Source organism: Thamnophis elegans, chromosome Z (genome assembly GCF_009769535.1).
Source record: "Thamnophis elegans isolate rThaEle1 chromosome Z, rThaEle1.pri, whole genome shotgun sequence".
Lineage (NCBI taxonomy): Eukaryota > Metazoa > Chordata > Lepidosauria > Squamata > Colubridae > Thamnophis > Thamnophis elegans.
In genome coordinates this window covers 100,806,956-100,831,791 of record NC_045558.1, presented here as the reverse complement: position 1 = coordinate 100,831,791, position 24,836 = coordinate 100,806,956, and the positions used below count along the sequence as shown (strand labels likewise).

At 41.0% G+C, this 24,836-nt stretch overlaps 1 protein-coding gene across 2 annotated transcripts; it reads left to right on the top strand.

Annotated features, from left to right (window-relative positions):
- The first annotated feature begins 690 nt into the window (after positions 1 to 690).
- On the top strand, positions 691 to 23,991 carry SOCS7 (suppressor of cytokine signaling 7). 2 transcript variants are annotated; one of them, XM_032236741.1, is made up of 10 exons: positions 691 to 1,920; positions 6,259 to 6,323; positions 9,196 to 9,300; positions 11,626 to 11,730; positions 11,893 to 12,023; positions 12,647 to 12,815; positions 13,050 to 13,178; positions 16,085 to 16,220; positions 17,302 to 17,458; positions 18,368 to 23,991. In XM_032236741.1, exons 1-9 carry the CDS (start codon positions 827 to 829, stop codon positions 17,420 to 17,422), a joined length of 2,055 nt encoding a protein of 684 aa, XP_032092632.1. In that variant the 5' UTR covers positions 691 to 826; the 3' UTR covers positions 17,423 to 17,458; positions 18,368 to 23,991. The 2 variants fall into 2 exon arrangements, with proteins under 2 accessions (XP_032092632.1, XP_032092631.1); XM_032236740.1 differs by having other exon boundaries at positions 17,302 to 23,991.
- Positions 23,992 to 24,836: the final 845 nt, after the last annotated feature.

The window sequence follows — 24,836 nt, the reverse complement described above, 5'->3', positions numbered from 1 at the left end:
AATGTATCTAATACAATACTTCTTACTGCTTCTATTTTCCCACAACAACCATCCTATCAGGTGAGCCAATATTTATTTCAATCTTTATTACATTGATCAGAATATCAGCCTCTGGCCCTGTAAAAGATGTTCTAAACGTGTCCTTTATTTCAAGAACATGTTAACACCATACATTAAAACCAGCCAAGACAGCACAGCTCCTCAACTGTGGGATAGCTATTGGAGAGCTATTAAGTCCTTGCTTTAGTGTACCTTCCAAAAAGGGTATTCCAGCCAAATGTAATATTCCCGCTCATTCTTCTTCATAAATGGAATAGTTAGGCTTGCTTTTCATTCGTACCCCTCCAGTTTCTAAAAGCAACTTTTAAGCAGGGAAAAAACTGAAACCCTGATAACACATTGCCTTCTGAAAGGCCAACCATGTGTAAGCATCCAAAGTTTGGAACGGATTTGTTAAAAAGGAACGGCAGGAAGGTTCTTCCCAGGTGCGAGCAGAGCGGGAAGATTCAGGCAGATGCTACCTGAAAGCGATAGGGGGCGTGGCTGAGCCCCTTTCGCTGAAAAAGAACAGCTGGGAAGGAGACGGGCTTTTAGGGGGAAAGGCTGTGGGAGGAGTGCGCGCAGTGCAGAGAGGGTTGGCCGCCTTGGAGCTCGCATCATCTGCGCATCAGCGGAAAGGGAAGTCGGAGGGCGTGCACACCCCCTGCTCGGGCGGGCCCCTAAGCAAGCAAGGTGGAAGGGAAAGCTTTGAGCGCTGGATAGCCGATCTGGACCAGTCGGCCTCCCAGTCCAGGTTGCTGGCTGAAGACGCCTAGTCTTTTGCTCCATGCAATGCACCGCCTCCCTTAGCGCGATGCAACGGGCCGGAGGAGGAGCGGCCGCAGCAGCAGCAGCAGCCGCCGCCGAGCCTGGAGGAGGCAGTGGGAGAGGAGGTGACAACGGCGGCGAGGCGGTTGCAGCAGCAGCGGCCTCTTATCGGGTGCTGAGTCGCTTGCTGGGGTACGGCGGACCAGAGTCAGCTGCAGCTGGCTTGGGGCTGGGCAGAGGTGTTGGAGAGACTGCCGCTATTGCAACTCGAGATCGCGGCAGGGCGGGCGGGTTGCGGGGCTCGCAGCTTCTGGTCTTCCGCCCGGGAGAAACTGGGGAGCCCTCGGCGGGGTCCCCAGCCGGCTGTCTGCCTCCGGCGCCGCCGCCACTGCCTCAGCCACCCCAGCCGGAGCTCCTGTGCGCTAGGCATCGCTGTGCTCTCCTAGATGCTCCGAAGGGCGAGCCGGGAGGGGGACGATGCTGGAGCGGAACGCCGGATGGTTTCATTTTCCCTCCGGGAGCCGGCCTGGAGTTACAGCTGGCGGCTCTGGGACTTCACCAAGCACCTCCGACGGTGCTGGGAGGGCTGGGCAAGCCTCCGGGCGATTGCTCCTGCATGAGCCTCTTGCCTCAGCCGGCGATGGCCCCGCCGCCCACTCTGTCCTTGTTGCCCCCGGGGGAGGAGACCAGCGACGCCCTGCTGGTGCTGGAAGCTCTGGGCCCTGACGAGGAGGATGAGGAAGAGACGGCTGCAGGGCAGGCCGAGCCCTCCAGCACGGAGAGCAGCCGCGTTCAGTTGCCCGCTGCAGCCGTCCCGGTGCTAGCTGCTGCTGCTGCTGCTCCTCCTTCGGCAGGCCCGGCACCTGCCGTTGCTACCCCCCGTCCCAGCTCTTCGGCCCCCTCCAGGAAAGGTTCCTTGAAGGTTCGCCTCAGCCGCCTTTTCCGCACCAAGAGCTGCAGTGGGCCATCCTGCAACGCCGGGGCAGCCGCTGGAGCTCGTCGGAGCGGAGATAGGGAACTTCTACAAGCCGCTGCTGCCCCAGCCCCCTCGGGCACAGCAGGAAGCCTCCCTGATGTGTCTCAACCTGGCTACCGGGAGCAGGACTCGAGCAGGTGAGGAAGCGCTGGACCGCTAGAATATGGCTAAAGGAAGGAGTTGAACACCCTGATGTTCTGCTGCATCAATATGATAGGGGACAGAATGAAAGGGGGCATTAGGGTGGGCATAGTGGGTATGGAAACTGTTGCCTTGCAAGCATTCTCCAGCACTCTTCCCTTTGGCTTCAGTTGTGGAATTGTCAAATACTTGGAGAAGTGTTTGATGCTTTAAAAAAAACAAAAACCAATTCAATCTTTGAACTTTGAGGCTTCCAGATCTTTTGGTCTGTAGTCCCAGCTAGCATGGCAAGTCCTCAGTAGTGCAGATATTGAAGGGAAAGTATCTCAAGGGTTCTATATTTTTTTACACCATTGACTGTTTTTTGTCCAGAGTTTGAAATAGAAAAGATCCAATTGTATTAGTGATGTATTGTCAAGCTGTTGGAAGGAATTCACTGACCATATTCTACCATCACTTCTCACTGCTTTGCCTTGTCCCATATTCAGTCTTTGGTATCTCAAGTTAAAAAAGATTCAGATTGCCCATAGAGGATTTACTTGGGATCTTGGAGTATTGCTATTAATCAGCATAAATGGCTTTTACAATTTTGTTGCCCAGTTGTAAAGAAAAGTAGTAAAACATTATAAATCTGACTTCCTTACATAAAATAAAATAAAATAGAAAAATGGATAGTTATGACTTTGCATCTGAATGCCAATTTCATTCCTGGTGAAGAATGTTCAATCCTGTTCAGTTCTTGGAAGACTTGCCTGGACCAAGTCCTTACAGTTTTCTTGCCAAGTGATTTGCCATTGCCTCCTTGGTAGAGCTGAGATAAAGTGGTTGGCCCAAAGTCATCCACTCTGTGCCTAAGGCAGGACTAGAACTCTCCCTGTTTCTAGCCTGATGCCTTAACCTTTACACCAAATTGGTTCTTTGATTACATGTTCTTAATCCTTAGAAAATGGTCAGAACCACCTTTCCCAACTGTTTACAGATGTTGTCCTTGAAGAACCTAATATTAAAAAAAGAATAGGAACCAAGGTTGTTTTACCACCTCTGCCTGTGGGATTGTAGATCCACCTTTCCCAACTATTTACAGATGTTGTCCTTGAAGAACCTAATATTAAAAAAAGAATACGAACCAAGGTTGTTTTACCACCTCTGCCTGTGGGATTGTGAGTGCAGTAAAATTGTAGTACTGGGGACTGACTGATTAGAGGACTTTTTTTCTTGCAAATTGCAGTATGTGTACATTACAAATCAGGGTGGTAAAAAGATAATGAAACATATGTCATAATGTCACAGTGCAAATCAGCCTTTACACTGGGAGGGGGATATACATAAGTCAGGTGGTTTATAACATGCATTTTTTGTCATTTGTTACCTCCTGCAGATGTCTCTGAAGTGAATGAAGTTGGCTGGGACAATTTCTAGTAATTTTTGAAAGTATTTGTGATTCTGGGCTTGCTTTAAAAAAAAAGCATTCATTCAGAAAAAGTGCTCATTAAGTCTATGTCTGGTGCCTTCCACAGCTCTGAAATGTCAATAGATTAAGACAACCTATTACTATTTCTACAGGATTTCATATGGATTTTTTTTTCATAGGTTGACTTTGCCTAGTGACATAGTATTGGTTAGTTTAATCTGTCCACTTTACAGGTTCACATACCACTTTAAACTATAAACTAGCCACAAACTGAATTGCTCAGCATGCTTGGGGGAAAGGTGATGGGATAGTTTGTGGTTCAATAGGAAAAGATATTGAATTTTGAAAGGTGCTGACTAAATTTCCTGTCTCTAAATTAAGATACATACATAGAGTGACAGTATTCACTTGGATTAGTTGGATTTTTTTCAACAAAGTTTTCCATTTTGATTTTTATGCTCCTACATACGTTGGACTGCCATTTTCTTCATTCTCTTGTGTTTTGGCACTTACAGTTTTGCATTTTTGGAGGGACCCAGGTTAGCAGAGACTGCAATATGCTTAAATAAAATGTTTTTGCTTTGTTTAGCCCTGATTTGATCTGATTTGTAATTACGCTGATTCGAAATAGGGTTCAACCTGCATCTCCCACGTTAATGCTAAATACTTTGACCCAACATTTGTCATAAACAAATGTTCAGGTGCAAGAATTTGGTTATAGTGACTGGTTAATGCACATTCAGGCCGGTCCCTTATAATTCAGTGTTAAATATATATGATCAGGCACCTCACAAGAAACCTACAGTGGTGTCCTTCTTGAAGAATTATTTCCAGTTATGGCAGAAGAGATTGGGGAACAGAGGATTTGGGTAGCTCCCTTCTGCTCCAGTCAGCACTGCCAGTGTTTGGAGGTGACAACAATTATAAGCCAGAACCTCTTAAAAGAATCCCTTCTCTGTATTGAGGGAAATGACTAAGTGGAGCTGCTGAGTTCCTGAGTTCACTTTGAAGGGACCATATGTCCATTCCTGTGACCTGAGATCTCTTTCAATTCTTGGTTTGAAGAATTGTAACAGGGGCTGACCCTGGTATAATCTAGGACATATAAATAACATGGATAGGTTAAAAAAAAATCCTGGTAAATTTTAAAAAAAACTGCAAAAAAAGCTATTTTCTTAATTGTACGAAGGGTGAAATCAACTAATTTGGCTACTGGTTCGCAAATGTATTCGCTTTGCTCACACGTGCCACCTCTGCACATGCGTAGGATCTTCCGTGCATGTGCAGAGCGTCAACAACAGGACGTGATGATGTCCAGGCGGGGTGGGTGGAAGCTCCCGCTGCCTCCGCTACCGGTTCGCCCAAACCGGATAGAACTGGCTGAATTGCACCACTGAATTGTACTCACTCGTGTTTCAGTGCCCTCATACAATGACCATATTTATGAACATGCTAAACTATCTGATTACTACATCTAGAACTTTGCCTAGGTTGTGGTTCAAACTAAGATAATTTATTTCCTAGCTCATTTCATTCTGGGGTGTTATCTGGATCGGTAATTAGGCCTCCCTTCTCCTTTCTGGACATAGAGGAAGGAAATAAAGCAGCTATTAAAGTAATCTGCTATAGCCTCGTGTCTTTTTCTTCTATTTCCTTTTTCTGATTTCTCTCTCTTTCTCTCTCCCTCCTCCCTTTCTCCCTCCCACCGTGTGTGTGTGTGTGTGTGTGTGTGTGTGTGTGTGTGTGTGTAATATGATGAGCAGAGGCAAACTGACTTTGGGTGTTGTGTCTTTTTGACATAGATGCCATTTCCTCTTTTTTCTTAGATAGCAAAATATCTTGGGCTAACAGTTTTGACTCAGAAGACTTAGTGTTAATAGAAGTTTAAGCACTGGCTAAATAAAGAATTAATTTATTATGAAATCATCTATTAATAAAGCCATGCTTCTATCTGAAATTGGACTTCCAGATTAGCTAAACTGAAAGTCATGGAATGATTTATGTTCACCCATGACACTTTTTGGCTGTGTGTGCACATATTCACTCAAGTCGTATAAAAGTCTAGCAAAAATATTTAGTGTTTGTACTAAATTTTAAGTTTATCTTGTTTCCCCCCCCCTGTAATTATTTAGTGGGGGTTAGTTCGTACCTTAGTATATTTTGGACTTGCAAGCCAAAAAAATGAATTAATTCTTAAAATGTGTTATCTGAAATACTGTATTGGTAGCTACTGTGTGAAGAAGCATCCCTTAATAATTAAAATTACTAAGGCAAAAGATGTGTCCCCTCCCTCCTCCTTGCCAAAATCTTTGTTTTCTATGGAAATGGACTGGATGTATATATTAGGAAAATGCATTTATTTTTTCTTTCTAGTTGTGGTACTATATCTCAGATGACGTGAAGAATGGGCAATATTATTTGGCCTTAGGTTTAATTATCTTAAAAAGTTTAATAGATATGATGTTGTTTAAGCATAGCTGCCATCCTCCTTCATAGATGTGAGTTGAAATTCAGCAGTGTGATGTTATTCATTTGTGATTTAGCCTTGGCTTTTTTGACATTTGAGGGAACTTAAAAATATAGAGAGAAAGAAAAAGTAAAGCCACTTCTCAGTACATATGCTCAGTCCCCTCTCTGCATTATAGAGAGTTTTTTAAAGTTGCTGTATAGGTTTTTCACTTTTTAATTGTTTTTCCCCTCTTTCATGATAATAGAAAAATGGAATATAAATTGAAATAATAAATGGGCAGCCTGATGTCCAAATAATTGCTCCTTTGGAACTAATTTCCTTCACTCTTTTTATAGGTATGGGGAAATAAAGTGAAGAATTTATGGTGTAATTGATCTTATTGTGGATGCAGGTAAAAAGAGAGGTAAATGCAGTCATATCTTTATTTATAGACTCTTATCTCTATTTTTGTAGAAAACAAAGACTGATGCGAACACAAAGTGCCTTTTCTCCAGTTGCTTTTGGTCCCCTCTTCACAGGTAAGTGTTGAACCTGGTGTTTCTCTTTCTCTTCCACTGTTATTGAAGGAAGCCCTATAGCCATGATCACGAACCTATGGCACATGTGCCACAGCTGACACATGGAGCCGTATCTGCTGGCACGCGAGCTGTTAGCTCCAGCACACATGCGCACACCGGCCAGCTGATTTTTGGGCTATCAGGGGAGCGGGTAGGCCGTTTTTGCCCTCCCCAGGCTTCAGGAAAGTCTCTGGAGTCTGAGGAAGGCAAAAAATAGCCCCAACGGGCTAACCCGAAGTTCATTTATGGGGGCGCATTTGCATTATCGTGCCGGCATGCATGCGCGCTAGATTTTAAAAGCGTCTTTTCCTTCTTGATAGATGACATAGTTGGAATACAGAGAGCATACTATAATTCCAGATCCTAGGACATTACTTGGTCACACAGTTTTGCATAAACAGCACACATTAATCTTCCCAAGAAAACAGTTTTTAAAAAATGGATCAAATCTCACTGGATTTTGTTGTTTTCATTCTGAAATATCTCAAGAATTCGATGCATTTAGCTGAAAGGTCATAAGATGTTGATATACCTGGACAATATTAAGACCTGGCTTTGAGATTTTGAAGCTATCTGCCTTCTGTCTGTTACACATTTAGCTATGGCTGTTCTTGAGTCTTTCTTTCCTTCAGGTTTTGCATATGTCTGAGGCAGTGATGTGTGGTGAGGTTTATGGCTGGTGAGGCAATCCTCTCCCCTCTGACTAAAGCACTTTCTATCGCCCGCCTGTGCTCACGGCAGCCCGTCTGAGCTGGCGGGCTGCCGCAGACGCAGGCAGGTGAAAGAAAGTGACTTTCGCCCATCTGAGCTGGCAGGCTGCCACGGACACAGGCGGTCGAAAGAAAGCAAGCGCCGCAGGCTGGACTGAAGCCGGAGGTGATGCCCCTCCGGCTGGGTAAGGCGGGCTGCCCTCCCTGCCTCTCCTACCCCCTTCCCTCTCTTCACTCAAACTCTCAAACAAACAAACAAACACACACACATACACACAGACAAAGTTGCACCAGGAGGATTAAGTTTGAATTCCTCCTCCTCCCTCTGACCCACACGTACCTTTTCCAGCTGTTTCAGAGAGAATTTCAACTCTGCTCTTGTCTGCCATCATGAAAAGAAAAAAAATGTAAAAGGAAAAAGGCAAGAGCTGAAGTCAGGCTGGGCTAGTTGCTACCAGAGTCGCCATGGATGACTCTGCTTAACTGTTTAAAAAGCCTCTAAAAAACGCCCTCTACAGGAGGAGGCAGGAGAACGATGTGCCTCATCTACATCAGGAATTTTTTGGCTTTTACCAAAATGGCCATGCATACCCTTATGGAGGCTTTCAGAAAGCTCATAGGGGCTAGGGAGGGAAGAAATGAGCAAAAATGGGTCGTTTCCCCCCCCCAACCCACAGCAGCACTCTATAAGCCTCCATAAGGTTATGCATACATTTTTTTGACAAAAAACGGCCCTGTTTTTGCGAAAAATGGGCCGCTTTTTGCTCGCTTTTGACCCCACCCAGGAGCACTCTACTAGCCCTCCCAAGACTATTCATGCCTTTTATTTGAAAAAGAACAGGCCCTTTTTTGTGAAAAACGGACCGTTTTGGGGAGGTTTGCAGAGTGCAAAAACTTTTCTTTTCCGTTTCGGAAAGCTTTTTAGTTAGAGTGATTGATGAGAATTACATTGATCAAGTGCTGTGCCAGCAGAAACAAAGTCTTAGGTGCTGCAGATAGTCAGCAATTTCCTTCTCCAGCACATGGATAAATACACCTGGATACATCTACCTACCCACCTACTCTCTCTCGCTCCCTCCCTCCCTACTGTATTTCTCTCCCCCTCTACCTTCCTACCTACCTACTCTCTCTCTCCCTACCTATCTACTTATTTGTCTCTCTCGCTCTTTCTTTCTATCCCTCTACCTACCAAGCTACCTACTCTCTCTCTTTCTCTCTCCCTACCTATCTACTGTATTTCTCTCTCTCTCTTTCTCTCTATCCCTCTACCGACCAACCTACCTATTTAGCAAAAATTGTTTCAGCAAGTCTGAAAGTCAGCGAAATCCTTAAGTTTAATTATTCATAAGCAAGGAAAGTGACCCTACTTATATAATGTCTTTTGGCTCTAAAAATGGCCCACAAGATAGCTTCATGAGACAAAGAATACGAAAAGATAACGATCTTTTAAGAGTTCAGCTGAGTTAAAATCTTTTGTTTTCAGTTAAATTCCTTAAAAATGAAATGACACATGTGACTGTCCAAAATCAAAGTAGCTTATTTTCCTTTGGAAGGGAATTTCATAGGGAATTTCTCTTACCAGAGAAAGGCTCTGTTTTATATTCCTTCTAAGCAATAATTTTGTTTGATATGGAAAGGTTTGTGAAAAGATGATCCACTTCTTATATCATCTGAAATACATAGTCCAGAAAGCCATCTGTTCACCACTCGTTTAACTGGTGATAGTTTTGGAACACTTTTCAAGAGTAGCCCATGTGTCTGCATTGTAGCAAATTTAATTAGGAATCAACCATGACATGCCTGGAGTCAGAGATTGCTCTGATATTAGACGTATGCTTCTGACATGAGCAATAGTCCTCAAATGTGCTAGGTGAAGTTACATTTGCGTTAGGCTCTAAAAGAGGTGGGATTCACTTACCTTCCCTACACATTTGGTTCGCAAATGTGAGCGCACACGTCTTGTCTGCACATGCACACCACCTTCTATGTATGCACAGTGCTTGTGCATTACGGATGGGTGGAGTCTCCTGAAGCCGCTGTTACCAGTTCACCTGAACCGGAGAGAACTGGCTGAATACCACATTTTCTTTCTTTCTTTCTCTCCCCCCCACCTCTCTCTCTAGGTGAGACAGTATCGCTAGTAGATGTTGATATCTCTCAGCGTGGCCTGACGTCCCCACATCCTCCAACACCTCCTCCTCCTCCACGGCGAAGCCTCAGCCTTCTGGGTAACTACTTGTTTCTTTATCTGTTTTCTTTCCAAACTGTATTTCCACTAGCATCTTTCAGCCAAAGAAGACGACGGCCATCTTCTTCAGCCTTGAAATAATACTTTTGAATACAGGTAGCCTTTGTTTAGTGACTACAGTTGGGAATGATGGTTCAGTTACGGTTACTACCATATTTTTCATCTTATAATGCACCTTTTTTTTCCTCAAAAAGAGGTTGAAAATCTGGGTGCATCTTATACATCGAATACAGCATTTTTTGCCTCCTGAAGCCCCCCCCCTTCACAAAAATGGCCATGCATAACCTTATGAAGGCTTTCAGAGAGCTCCTGGGGACTGGGGAGGGCAGAAATGAGCAAACAATGGACCGTTTTTTGCCCCCCCCAGCCCCCAGCAGCACTCTATAAGCTCCATAAGGATATGCATGCAATTTTTTTTTGACAAAAAATGGGCCCATTTTTGCAAAAAACAGACTGTCTTTTGCTCATTCCCCCCCCCCCCCCCAGCACTCTGCAAGGCCCCCTCAAGGCTATTCATGTCTTTTATTTGAAAAAAAACCCAGGCCTGTTTTTGCGAAAAACGGGCCGTTTTGGGGAGGTTTGCAGAGTACAAAAATTTTTTGTTTTCCTTTGGAAAGCTCTTTAGTTAGAGTGATTGATGAGAATTACATTGATCAAGTGCTGTCCCAGCAGAAACAAGTCTTAGGTGCTGCAGTTGTCAGCGATTTCCTTCTCCAGCACATGGATAAATACACCTGGAAACATCTACCTACCTACCTATGCTCTCTCTCTCCCTACCTATCTACTGTATTTCTTTCTTTCTTTCTTTCTTTCTTTCTTTCTTTCTTTCTTTCTTTCTTTCTTTCTTTCTTTCTTTCTTTCTTTCTCTCTCTCTCTCTCTCTCTCTCTCTTCCTCCCTCTCTCCCTCTATCTACCTTCCTACCTACCTACTCTCTCTTTCCCTACCTACCTATTGTATTTCTCTCTCTCTCCCTCTACCTACTTACCTATTTTTTTTATTTGCCTCTTCAAAACCTTGGTGTGTCTTATACTCTGGTGCGTAAAATACGACATGTAAACTGCAACCATGCTTATGATCTTTCTTTTGCTTTACAAACTTGAAAAAGTTGTAAATGGAAGTTGTAAAGTTACTTTTTCATTACTGTCATAACTTCATATGGGGCTATATGAGGCAGTCACTAAACAAGGACTACCCTTAAGAGGATTTCCTTGGAATTCTTTATGCCATCTCCTTTTTTTTTTTAAAAAGGAATTATTTCAAAACAGTAACTTCTATATATTCTCAGCTGTGTAACTATTCTGTTTTCTTTTTTCCTAGTCTCAAATCCATATTCAGAACTAAATTCCTCAGCTCCATAAATCATGTGAATTTGCATATTTTCCGTAATTCTGTTTCTGCTATCCATGGGAAATGTGGCACGAAGGACTCTTTTTGTTTCTTTTTCTGAATGTTTGGCTCAGTACTCCCTTTGGTTTCTCAGATTCCCTCTAACATTTGCTCTGTCTTTTTTGTTAATCCAATGTGGACAGTAAGAAGATCTACTCATTTATGTCTTATAGTGGTTAGTGCTGCAGTAAAGTTATGTAAAGTGAATTATTTGTAATCTTGTGCTTCTGTCTTTAACAACCTTCATCTCTGAGCATTTGAAGCCACCCAGGGAACATTATTTACTTATATTGGAATAGAAAATATTTTATAACTAGAAGCATCAATAAAATTTTGTTTGCCCAGAGTTGTGGAAGCAGTAGGACTGGAATTATTCATTTTTTAAAAAATATTAAGCTGGTAGGCTATGTTATGTTATCTTATGTTATATTATATTAATACAAATACAATGCATAATCTAATCTAATATCCAGAATAATTTTTTATCCTGCATATGTTGATAGATGTAAGTAGAAGCAGCACTGACAATACATCTTTTTGAATGGCGGCATTTAATCGCAGAGGTAGTATTCAGCCAGTTCCGCTACCGGTTCGCCTGAATCGGTAGCAGAAATCAGAGGTGGGCCCTGGCTCTATGTAGTTTTATTTAGTGATGTTTTTTGAGCAGAGTGCATGCACGGACGGGGCGCATGTGAGCACATTTTGTGAACCGTTAGGAAAGGTAAGTGAAAACCACCCCTGGCAACTAGGAATTATTACATAATTCTGTCTATGCATACAATTTTATTGATATTGAAGCCAGCAAAGATGAATGTTCAGATGCTCAGAGAAAGAGAGCCTATTATAAACTTGCCTTTTGTTTTGTTGCTTTTCATATCTCCTGGACCGCTTAACCGCTTTGTTTTTTGTTTTTCCTAGACGATATCAGTGGGACACTGCCTACATCTGTCTTAGTGAATCCAATGGGATCTTCATCGCTCCAGTCTTTTCCTCTGCCTCCACCGCCTCCACCACATGCCACTGGTCAGTTTAGCTTTGCTCTTCAATTCTTCCTGAATTTCTGAGTTGCTGGGCTTTTAAACTGAATTGCTGAATTTGGGGATTCAAGACAGCATCCACGGAACAGAATACACAAAATAATTCCATGAAATGTCAAAATAAATGCATTTTCTTTCCCTTTTCCAGAGGCATTTCCTCGGATACTGCCAATCAGAGCATCCGAAGCGGTACACAGTCAATCTGCACAGCACCTTCAATGCCCCCTTTATCGGCCTGATTCAAGCAGTTTTGCAGCTAGCTTACGAGAGTTGGAAAAAGTAAAGCTTTTATTTATTTATTCAGTTAAAAGTGCTTAAGCTGCTTCCCTCCCCCCACCCCCGATGATGCTTGATCTCTTTGAACACAAAGAGGTAAAGCCAAAAGGATTGACAACTGAATGGATTTGCAGTATATGCCCTACTGGTATGCAAGATGAAAACTGGTTCGAATGGATAAACTACACATAGCCTTGTGGTTTTGCTGTTTATTTTTTTGTTTTTGTTTAGTACAGTGTCAGTTTGCATATTCAATGTAGATGAACAGGAGAGCACCCCAGGCAATGTTGGATCAATAAATCTTGCTTTATTAGAAAGATCTCCTCTGAAAAAAGGAATGAGCTGTGTTTCAACATGTCAAAGATGATTATTAGGTTTTTTTTTGTCATCTGGAAGGAAATGGACAATGTTAATCTTCTAAAGTCAGGGATTGCCAGTTGCCTTGTTTGCTTGAAATTCTGGCAGGTCAACAACAGGTTTTAGATTGAATAATTAGGCTATATTTTAGCATTCTGAGCATCTAAAATTGATTCTTTTAAAAAATATGCTCCCATGTTTGAATCTTTTTTTAAAGTGTTGGAATAAGATTATCAGATAAATTACTGAATCATATTTTGTTAAATCAGTGTGGATGGTACTGGGGCCCCATGAACTGGGAAGATGCCGAGATGAAGTTAAAAGGGAAGCCGGATGGATCGTTCCTGGTTCGCGACAGCTCTGATCCTCGCTACATTCTGAGCCTCAGCTTTCGATCACAGGGTATTACCCATCATACTAGAATGGAGCATTACCGAGGTGAGTGGAGCACTGGGCACCAAATTAAGGTGACTTCCTACTTATTTTGAAAGGGAAGGTTTTGCCTAGATTCATTTAATGAATTGTTGCGGAATGTGATTTTCCAAACCTGGATCTTTCAATGCTGGTATTGTGTCTGGTGGTTATCTTTTATTTAAGTAACTTTGTGCAAAGCCAGTCTCTACAAACCCATATACTACCTCATACCATAATGCACCTTTCTTCTTGGCTCAGGAACCTTTAGTCTTTGGTGCCATCCGAAGTTCGAGGACCGTTGCCAGTCTGTGGTGGAGTTCATTAAACGTGCTATCATGCATTCCAAAAATGGAAAATTCCTTTATTTCCTGCGATCGAGAGTGCCAGGCAAGTTTGTGTGTGTGTGTGTCTGTGTGTCTGTGTGTCTGTCTGTCTGTCTGTCTGTCTGTCTGTCTTTGTATGTATTGGAGCTGACTCTTAGATAATCTTTTGTGGCATTTATTAATCAAGATATAGAATGGCCAGCAATTATTTTTAGCTTTGTTGGAAAAGAACATACCCCCCCCCCCAACCAGGGGTGGGTTACTGCCAGCATTGCTGCTGGTTCGGTGCGTGCGCAATTTTGCTCACACATTCTGTGCGCATGCACAGTTGCCCAAAAATAGATCTGCACATTCCCCTTAAAAAGGGGAAAAAACACATGACGCCCGACCAGAGAACCAGTTTGGAGGTGTGGCAGGCCTGGGTCGCACTACCGGTTCGGCTGAATCGGACTGAACCGGTAGGAACCCACCCTGTCCCAAACAGTAAAAGTTATTCTGAAATATCCATCAGGAATTGGTCAGAGTGCACTGGTTTCCAGGAGAAATTATTCCAGGCAACAATTAAGTAGATGGAATCGAATTGTAAAGTAAAAGTGCTTCAGAGTGCTTGATATCTATCATTCCCATACATTCCCATTGGACATTTTCAGCTGGTCTGCTGGTTAAAATAATTTGGGAATATGGAATTGTACAGTAATTCTTCTTCACTTGCTTCAAAGGCTGAAATATAAGCCAAGGTTGAAGCACTTTTGTCCCTTCAATTGTTGGCTTACAGCTTTCATTCTCCTTGGCATTTGGCTACATTGCACTTGAGTGGAAGTCCCTCCCCCAAGCAGCAGTGAATTAATCTACAACTTTTGACACAGAAGTTATGAATGATTCATTGACCCAAAAGTTGTTCTTCTAATTCATCTATAAAAATTGGCATCATACACAGCTCAGATTATTCAGTTAGAGAATGATGCACCAAGTAAGCAAGTTTCACATCTGTAAAGAACTTGAATGTACAAGGGGAAATGAGCAAAAGTCAAATTCACTGAGTCACAATATTTTTTTACACTTAAGTCCTTGACTCAAAACAGTTCATTTAGTGACATTGGAAGTCACAATGGCACTGAAAAAGGTGACTTTTTCACACTTATGACTGTTGCAGTATCCCCATGACCACGTGATTTATATTCAGATGCTTGAGAACTGGTTCATATTTATTATGATGGTTGCAGTGTCCTGAGGTCATGTGACCATCTTTTGCAACCTTCTGACCAGCAAAATCAATCGGAAAGACAAATGCATTAAACAACCTACTTCAGTGAAGGCAAACCTTTTTGGCATCCAGAAGAGTAGCTCCCAGGGCGTATGCACGCCCCAGAAAATGAAACTTCCAGTTTCCAGTGCGATATGCACGCTGGCCAGCTAGTCTTCCTGTTACTGGCGCGCATGTGCATGCGACGATCAGCTGGCCGGCATGCATGCTCATGCTGGAAAACGGAAGACCAGCTCTTCCAGTTTCTGGCACTGCTGTACCCACAAAGACCAGCTGATCATTGTGCACACATGCGCACCAGAAATCCAGAAGAAGAACAGGCGACGCTGCACATGCCAGGTGACATGGCTCCGTGTGCCACTTCAGGCACGCGTACCATACATTTGCCATCACGGACCTAGTTACTAATTTGACAACTGGAGTGATTCACTTAATAAATGTGGCAAGAAAGATTGTAAAAATAGGACAAAACTCACTTAACAAATTTCTCACTTAGCAACATACAATCTGTTCTCCATTGTGGTTGTAAGTCAAGGTCTGTCTATACTTGAAAACCATAATGCTAATGCTAATAATAACAACAACATGTCAGTAGCAACAGCAAATGCCACTTATGTAATGAGAAAGATGGAACAGTGGGTTGCCTTATTTATCAGTGGCTGCAGCAAAATCCCACAAATTGATTATCTACAATGTCATGAACCAAGTTGTCAAAACCACCATACATTGGAAGCTATTCCAGAAGTTTGCATTCGAATACAGTAAAAATGACTGGGAACATCAAATTGACAAAGTTTTTGAAAATGAACAGGTCAAGATCTTGTGGGACTTTCAAATCCAAACAGACAGACATCTGGCCCACAATACACCTGACATCACTATTGTGGAAAAGAAAAAAAGTCTGATTCATTGATATTGCAATACCAGGTGATGCACAAATTGAAGAGAAACAGCTAGAAAAAAATAACAAAATACCACAATCTGTAAATTGAAGTTGAGCGATTGTGGAAGAAGAAATAATACCAATAGTAATAGGAGCAGTTGGAGCAATATCCAAAGGGGTTGCCTAGATACATGGAAATTTTGAACTTATTACACCTGAATATTCTGCCTTTGCAAAAACCAAAAAAACCAACACCCTACTTTACTCGGCCTATATACTTATATGTTATCTTAATAGCTCTTATGTCCTTGGTTAGAACTTGAACTGTTAAGTTTTTACCAGTCTCAGACTGTGAATCGAATTGAATATTAAATCGATGATGATGATGATGGTGAAGAAGAAGAAGAAGAAGAAGAAGCTGCTGCTGCTGCTCTCAATGCTAAGAGTCACTTGTTAAGATGGGAGGCATACAAATTGAATAAACTCAAGCCCTAATTATAGTAACTCATATTTAAATCTTACTTCTCTCTCCCATCCAAATAGCATAATGGACTTTTTCTCAGTGGGAGAAGCACCTTTGCCTTGCTATAGTTATGGAATTTACTGGTCTTAAGCCTTTTAGTTCTGGCCTTGTTTATTCTAGCCCTCAATAAGTAATGGCCCAACATAAGGCTGTATGGAGTCAGGTCTCCATCATTGGGCAGTACAGTGATTAATTTAGAGAACAGCTGTTTTCCCTTATCCTGAAAAAACTATTTCTCAGTTGTTGCTGTTTTCTTCTAACCTCTATGTCCTGCTTTTTTTCTTTCTTTCTAATTTGCAGGTCTCCCTCCAACTCCTGTCCAACTTCTCTATCCAGTCTCTAGGTTCAGCAATGTCAAGTCGCTACAGCACCTCTGCCGGTTCCGGATAAGGCAACTGGTCCGCATCGATCACATTGCAGAACTCCCACTTCCCAAGTAGGTTCCCCCCCCTTTTTTTTTTGTTTTGTGCTCCTTTCAGATCTCATTGGGTAAACAATCGGATTAGCTGCTTTATCCAACACACGGTAAAATTAGTAGTGCCAGTCAGTTTGCCACCACATTAAAAAAATACAATAGTTGCTTCTTTGTTTTAATGGAGAGGTTCTGGGGTGGCGTATACATAAAACAGTGGTGGGATTCAAATAATTTAACAACCGGTTCTCTGCCCTAATGACTATCTGGGTAGGTGGGGCTCGGTAGTCATGTGACTGGGTGGGCATGGCCAACTCAAGGTCACTCAGGTCGATGGGCGCTTCGCCTTAGCTGTTACAATGTAATAAGGGTTAACTGGAGAGGCAGTTTCTGTAAGCAGAGCAATAAAGACTAGGCTAGAAAAAACAGTAGAATGTTTCCTTCCTGCCTTACTTACAGGATTATCCCTGTAAAGTGGAAAAAACAAAAGGAGATTTATTCCAACAATCAGTTCTCTGAACTACTTAGAAAGTTACCAACCCGTTCTCCCGAATAGGCCTAACTGGCTGAATCCCACCACTGACATAAAACAGAAGTCTTCAAAAATCCTGTTCAAAATTCCTGTTGGAACAGGCTGTTTTGACCTTGCTGTTTGAAAGCTGTTTCACTCTGAAACATTGTTAGAAATTTCACACCAGGGTTGAAACACCTTCAGAAAGGTTATGACCACCAATGAAACAGGAGAAAGAAAAATGATAAGTTTCTCAAGGAAAGGGAACCAGGAATTAAAGAGGTCTGGCATCTGTATATGTTGCAAGCTCCAAAACGTTCAGGATTTAAAACCCTTTCCTTTAAAATCTCCTTATACTTTTGCAAACTCTCATGTTAAAATGTAGAATGCAGTTGTTCTTGGCCATTTTCATACACTCAAACATCTCTGCACAAATCTGTAGACGTTGGGGAATGTTACAAACTCAATTTTTCCGGACCCCCCCTAATTAAAAGAGAGAAAAAGAGATTCATCTGCCTATTTATTTGGAATGTCCGTTCTGTTTTCTTGGACCTCCAAAATTTACTGGAATCTCCTTCCCGCTTCCCTGACCAGGCCTCTGATCGCATACATTCGCAAGTTCTACTACTATGACCCTCAAGAGGAAGTGTACCTCTCACTGAAGGAGGCCCAGCTGTTTTCCAAACAGAAACAAGAAGCAGATTCCTCTACGTAGGGAGAGTCCTTATCTATCATGCTGCTGTCACTGATGGTAATATAGTGTTGTAAATTAGAAGATTCCTGTTTTCTCTCTTTTTCTCTCTCTCTCTCTGAATCTTAAAGAGTTTTAGTTTGATTGTCCTTTCATATCCTGTACTGGAAGCTTTGCATATACTCTACATTAAAACAATATATAGTTTCAGATGTGTAGTTAAACACAGTTGTATTCCTAGGTAGTCCTGGACTTAACAACTGACTTAATAATTGAGACCAGAATTTCCCTTGCTAAACAAGGGAGATGTTAAGAGAGTCATGCTGATTTTACAACCTTTCTTAAGCAAATCACTGCAGTGAATTCACTGTGAATTCAGCTTCCCACTGACTTTGTTTGTTGGAAGCCAGCTGGGAAGTTCGCAAATAGCGATCATACGACCTCAGATGCTTTAGTCCTCGTAGTAAATATACGGTAATTGCCAAGGACTTAAATTTTGATCACGTGACTGTGGGGATGCAGCAACTGTTATAAGTGTGAGGACTGGTGGCAAATTACTTTTTTGAATGCTACTGTAATTTCGAACAGACATTAAACGAATGGTTGTTGTTTGAGGACAACCTATATTTGCTCATTTTCCATAACAGAAGTCTACTCATCTGCTTATCAAAAGTTTTTCTTGAATCAGTATAATGCAAGCTTCCCTTGGTAACTTTGGATATGTTGAAAGGCTTACAATAATAAGAGCTAGAATGTGCATTTTGAATTTTAAAGCAAAGTGAATATTAGAATTCAAAACCAGTCCGCAAGTACCTGTTATAAGTACAGACCACATCTAACATTGTAATTCAATCTTGGATATGCAAAAAGAAAGAAATGATACATTTTTGTCCTTAACTATGTCTAAATTTATGGAGGGGGGGAGGTTTTACCTTCCACCCATCTTTCTATTTCCCATCTCCAAATTAGGAAATGGGTCACCAGTATCCTGTAGCTGGGGAAGTTGCACTGGAAAAGACTCCTGGTGTTTCCTTTCTGGCTGTCTTGGGCCTCCGGAAAAGAGTCCCAGGCTTGAACAGAAGCACAACTGTGCACAGAAATGGGCACCATGACCCCAACTGGTTCCAAAAAGAAGTTGGAATCCACTGAAGCTGGACTGTAGGCTCCTGAAAGGATGAAGAATGTTATTTTTCTTGTCAAATTTCTATTTTTGGGGTGTTTAATTTTATTTCCATGTTTTCCAACATGGGAAATTGTGAGCCAGTTTAACGTTTTGTTTACCTTTTGGCATTCGGGGATGTGGAGGGTCAGATTGCCACCATCTCCAAGATTTTATGAGCAAAACCTGCTCCCGGTTCCAGTGTCTTTAAGAATGCTGCTTTTGTAAGAAGGGCCTGAACTCAAGATGCATTGAGTTCAAGCTGCATAAAATAGTTGCTTTGGGAGGGTGGAGCTTTTCTTTACTGGAGGTATGTCAGCTGAAGCTGGATGCCTGTCTGTCATGGGATTGCATTGTGGGTCCTGCACTAAGTTGGATTTCGCATATACTCCCTGTTCCATTCCACTTTTGGAATTCTGGGAGGCCAGAATTCGGGTGGTTTTGGACAGGGAGGCAAAGAAGAGTAAGTCGAAATACAACTTCTTGCTCAACTTTGAAAAAAGTTGGATAGCATTTTGGGTTGAGGGGAAGGGGGATGGGAAGGTACCAGAATATAAGTTTGATTAAGCAATGGAAAATTAGCCAGATTGGGGAAAATTGCTTTTGCCTTCTGTTTGAATGCAAATGGGACACGGGTAGCAATGTGGATGGTTTCCACTACAGAGGCCATCAGCCTTTGAAAATGGACAGAACTCTCCCACTTATTTTATTTTGCCTTTCTTTCCACTATATTAACACTGGAATTCATCAACACTGTTGTAGCTGTTGTGAAAACATTGGTATATCCCCTTTAGGCAGAAATGATTAGCTGAAGTCAGTCCCGGTGTTACATGGGGCGTCAACCTCTTGCCCTTCTCAAGAATGGAAAGCCAAGATGGCAAGATAGCAAGAGGCTTAGATGAGCCAGAAAATAAGTTATCAAATAAAAAAGGAAGGTTTTTAATCAAATAAAAAAGGAAGGCCTCTGAAATCTTCTTAATGTGAGGCAGTAAATTTTGAAGCACCTTAATCCTATATCTTACTTTGAGGTTGAGATGAAAAGTCAGGAGTAGAAATTCATGATCCTCACTTTTTCTCTAAGCCCAGAAAAATCACTTTTTGGAAGAAAGAATTGCCCCAGCAAAATTCAAACCATCTCTCCATTATTGAGAAATATTTGCAACATCCACAAAATACATTGCCCTCTTTATATGTGATAAGTCTCTTGCATATGGTAGTTTAAGGTATTTGGTGTAAATTTCTTGCTGACATTTTTGAAACCTGTGGTAACTTAATAATTTATTATAATTTATTTATTGTTGTTAGGTTGAAAAGCTTGTTTCATATTTTGAACTCATTTGTCTTGGATTCAGCCTCTATTCCCTGAAATTTGAAGTTTTTGCATCTTGCTTAGGGCAGATGATAGAGTTTTGTAGCCATCAAATCTTTAGAATCTTTATATGCAGAAAGTTCAAAGTCGACAGCTAGTAAGTTGTTATTTAGAACTAAGTCTTGGAAAAATAAGAGCATGATTGTATCTATTAATCAGATTTTAGGGGAAGTTACAGCTCTCTTCCTCCCATCGGAACATTTGTGCTTCAAGACAGATTCCAGAATTTGTTTCTGATAATTATTTGTGCTGCACTTCTTTATCCCTTCAGTTGTTCTTTTCCTGATTTTGTTCTGAACCTTTTCTTAATTGTTGCTAAGTTTACTGACTTACATCCACTGAGTTGCATCCTATACCCAAAGAAGCTTTGTTACTTATTGCCCAATTTTTAAGATTATGAAATAGGTCGATCGAAGAGGCCGTGATCCATTGGAGTGCTTTCCAGAATATTCATTGCCTCACAATAGGGCCCCACAGCAGCCATGATACTTCTGCTACAGGTGAACCTATGAAGCTTTTGGATATGTCTTAAAGTAATAGAACAAGCTGCATTCTTGAAGATCCTTCTGGTACACTGGAAGAAAATGTATTCATCTTGTTCCTTCCACCTCCATTTTGGAACACATGGCTATACAGGTAGTCCTTGATTTATAACACTTGACCATTTTTCACCTTTATGACCTTTGTAGCATCCTCAGGACCGTGTGTTCAAAATTCATATGCTTGGCAATTGACTCATACTTACGACGGTTGCCGTGTCCCAAGGCCATGTGATTTACTTTTAGCAACCTTTTGCCAAGCAAAATCAATGGGGAAGCCAGATTAACTTAATATCCGTGTTAACTAACTTACCAACCGCGATGGTTCACTTAAAAACAGTGGCAAAAAAGGTCATTAAATGAGGCAAAACTCATTTAACAAATGTCTCATCAAAATAAATTTTGGCCTCCATTGTGATCGTAAGTCAAGGACTACCTGTAGTGATTTTGGGACTGTATCAAATTAGCATCAAAGAAAAGCATACTTGAAAAGACTTTTTACTTGAAGTTAAAAAATTCCAGGTAGTATGGAGTCTTAAACCGGGAAGATGGCCTCTCATTTTCCCAAAAGCCTCTTCCTGGGTGAACAGTTTCAAATGAAATGATACACTGCAAATGTAACAATATACTGAAAATTTCTGTGAATTCTCATGCCTTAGAATATATGACTGCAAGGGAGTGTTTAAAGGAGCTGGATTTTAGTTGTGGGAAAATAAGCAAAAGAGAGTTAAGATATTGCTGCTACCCGCGTAAAACTTTCTGATTCTTCAGATAACAGATGAGCTATTCCCATAGTGACAGCTTAATTGTAAACGAAGTTTCCCTCTTGCTTAAAATGACATAGATATTGATGTGTGGTGGATGAACTTGGAGATTTATTTTTCTTCCTGTTTGGTTCAGGTAAGAGCTGGATCAAAAGTCCCAAAGTCCTAAAGTCTGCATTTGCTTTGATGGTGGGGAAATGTTTCTTAAAATCTGGCAGACACGCACAAACCACATACCCATGATGGGCGCTCACTTTCTGTTGCTGACTATCTGCCATTTTGTTGAACTGAACTTCTCTGAGATTATGTTATGACTACTGAGTAGCAAAGGCCAACCATGTATAAATAACTCCTAGAAGGCCATTTTGGCCTTCTTTGGCCATTGTTACATCCATGTTAAGTCTGGTGTAATGTTTTTCTGTGGAAAAAAAACCTTCTTTGTCTCTTTTTTTTAAATACCTCCCCTATGGAAGCTATTTAAATTTCATTCTGTTTGAAAGGTGTGAATGACTGGATGAATGTTAACACCAAGAGAATTAAATCCTGCACTGTAGTCTTTTGGGTTATCTGCCTTTGAATATTTGCTTGGGCATTTTCTGATGTTACACATGATACTACAACAGTACAATGGTCATACAAAAGGTGGAGGGACTACTAACCAAGAATGAATTGGTGACATTTGAAATCATACCTAGTTTTATGAATATTTTTTTCTCAAATATATTATTTTCAAGTGGGACTTAAGGTTTTCTCAACAGATTATTTCCTTTCCTGTCCTTTACTTTTTTTCTTCTTTTTCAAATCATGGCACAAATAATATTCCTTCCCTGAAAAGTGATAAAAATAAATTAATTCAAGTTGCCTTCATTCTTTAAATTTTACATTACCAAAGGAGTTCTTAAAAAGGGGTTCATGGATCTCTGCATCATGCAGAGTGAAAATAAATTGTGACACTGTTTGCCCTGGGTGAGAGGTGTAGTCTTTTGTATGAATAAGAATGCACAATGCAGATGTAGTTAAATACCCAGCTTGAAATATTTCTGTTCTTCAAAAGTGCTTCTTGATTTTTGTCCCTTTAAAATAGCCTTGTCAGATCTCTTTCTGTTTTGTTTCCTGGATGGGAAGGTGAAAGAATGATGAACGGCCTGCTGAACAGTACATTGGTTCATACATTGCACTAAGCCATGTTTCCTTTAACTATATACTTCGATGAGCAAGCCATAACTGGCTCCATTCATGCATTATATCAAGCCATAAACCAGGGTTGACAAATATTATTGGCTCCCCCCCCCCCCCAAGATGCTAAGCTGAAATGGAAAGAATCCACATTATGGGGGTGTTAGTATTAGGGGTGATCCCTGTTTATAAATCTGTGATGGTTTCAACCATAAATGATAGTCCAGCTCCCAACTGCCCCCCCCATATTATGTTTCTGGCCAATGAAATGATTTTCTTTCCTTATTGAAATGAAGTAAGGGCCTACTTGTGGAAATTAGATTACAAGTGTTTTTGTTTTTTTTGCAGACTTCAAACTGAAACTGCTTTATTTAGCTTCATATTTGCAATGAATGTACTCCATTGTTATTCACCTGTTTATAGAAACAGGTGTTACAGTTTATTAAATGATTGGAATATACAAAGACGCAGGTTTATCAGTCCTCTTAACTGGTAACTATTGATTACTAATTCCATTTGGAAGTGATTCAGGACCTAAATCAGCCTTCCCTGATTAGATCAGCTTGAGGAGTTCATTCCATTTCAAATTATTCTATTTGGGGATGATAGTAATCTTCTAAGAGGCACCAGATTAGAGAGGGCTGATCTAATAAATAAATGGAGTAGAAATGTTGCAGATTCACTAATAAAGTTCTATGTCATTTGTTCTATTTGAAGACAATAAACAAATAGTCTCTGGGCTCTATGGATATTAGGGTACATTATAGTTAATAAGGTTGTATGACACTCATACAAAAGCATGTCATGCAATAATGTCAATTACAGGGACCAATCCTTATAGCTTTCCTATGACCTAAAATAAAAATGCTCATAAAACTGCCAACACAAATCAGTGAACTGATTTAAAACACAAAACTTAATGCGTATGCCTCAGCAGCAACATACAAAAAGCTGGTGGTATATGCATTCTGAAGTTTAGTATGACTCTAAATCTTGCTTATAACTCCCAACAAAGTTTGTTTCACAAAGTACAATTTCACTGCATTGTAAGATGTTTCCTGATTCTGTTTTGATCCAATTTGCTTTTTTGTATGCATGTGTTTAATTTATTAAAATATTGCTGTAATTTATTTTCAGAATTGCATAACATAAATGGAATCCAGACTTGCAAGACAATTTTAAAAACTTGGGTCTGGGGAAAAGAAAAAAAAAGATGCTTTATAAAAACAAATGCACTTTGCTGTGTTCTAAGACATGTTTAAGAAAGGGGGAGGCTGTTTTGTGGACTGGGTTCCGATTGATCTTGTCTGTATATATTGTATCAATAGGCACATTTTTGTTCCTTATTTGGAAGCATTGTAACTGCTGCAGAGTCCTGTCTGGAAAATGGATGTATTGAACTACTTTGCCTCAATTTCCCCCCTCCTTTTGGGGTAAATTTTGTCAACCATGGGATAGAATTTTGCCCTGTTTGTATCTCATTCTATTGTGGGTTGATTTTTTCCTCCCTGTTCCTTTTGGCCTATGGGTGTCTGTTTCACAAGGTTGGTGGGAAGTGGATTTTGAAATAAAACACTTAAATTATTCCATATGTGCTCTGTCTTGTTTTTGCAGTAGAGATTTCTGGCAGCTCAATTGATATTTGATTACAATACATGGCAGCCTGATACGTTGGGTGCAATAGAGAACCTCTTGGCTATCTGGACATTGCTGGGCTACAATTCCCAGCATTCTCTTTCATTATCTATGGCTTTCCTACCAGTGAGAGCTTCACCTAACACAGAGAGAGGGGCCAGGTGTCCTACTTCCTACTTTGAAAGCAATTCTGATATACTGTAATTGCTGTGCCTGTCAAACTTCAGGTAAAGCATACACCCTCCATATGGGTGTATGGAGGGTCGAAGAGGTACATTGGGTTTCTATTTTTTGGGGGTATTATTGACAAGAGGAATGGCTGTGTTTATTTTTTAATGTTATATGGCCCCGGTTCTGCACAGTATATATGTGACTGTACGAAAATGAAAATGGAAAATAAAAACACATTTACACGAAAAAAAAACTTCAGGTAAAGCACATGGAGTAGAAATTTACCCAACTCTCATGTGCTTTCATCTCTTCATATTGTGACAGTAGTAATGTGAGCAGGTAATGGTTGTGTGCCATATTTTCTCAAAGACGTCTGAAGTTTTTGGGCATCTGGAAAAATTTCTACCAGCTTGCTGTGACAGCCAGCTAAGAAATTCTCTTAGATTCCAGGCACTGAGAACATTCATGGATCCCAGTTTTTTCCAGAGACTTACACCTCTGGAATTTTCAGATAAACCTTGCTTAATGCCTGCCCTGTTTAGCAACAGTTCAAAGTTATAATGGTACTGAGAATGTAATTGGACAATCCTCATGTTTACAATGGTTCACCATCTCTATAGTCATG

Bases quoted from the DNA above. Each gene is read 5' to 3' on its own strand.
- SOCS7 (XM_032236741.1), top strand. From the start codon at position 827: ATGCAATGCACCGCCTCCCTTAGCGCGATGCAACGGGCCGGAGGAGGA. The intron at 1,921-6,258 runs GTGAGGAAGCGC...CTATTTTTGTAG, and splicing joins CGGGAGCAGGACTCGAGCAG to AAAACAAAGACTGATGCGAA. The intron at 9,301-11,625 runs GTAACTACTTGT...TGTTTTTCCTAG, and splicing joins GCGAAGCCTCAGCCTTCTGG to ACGATATCAGTGGGACACTG.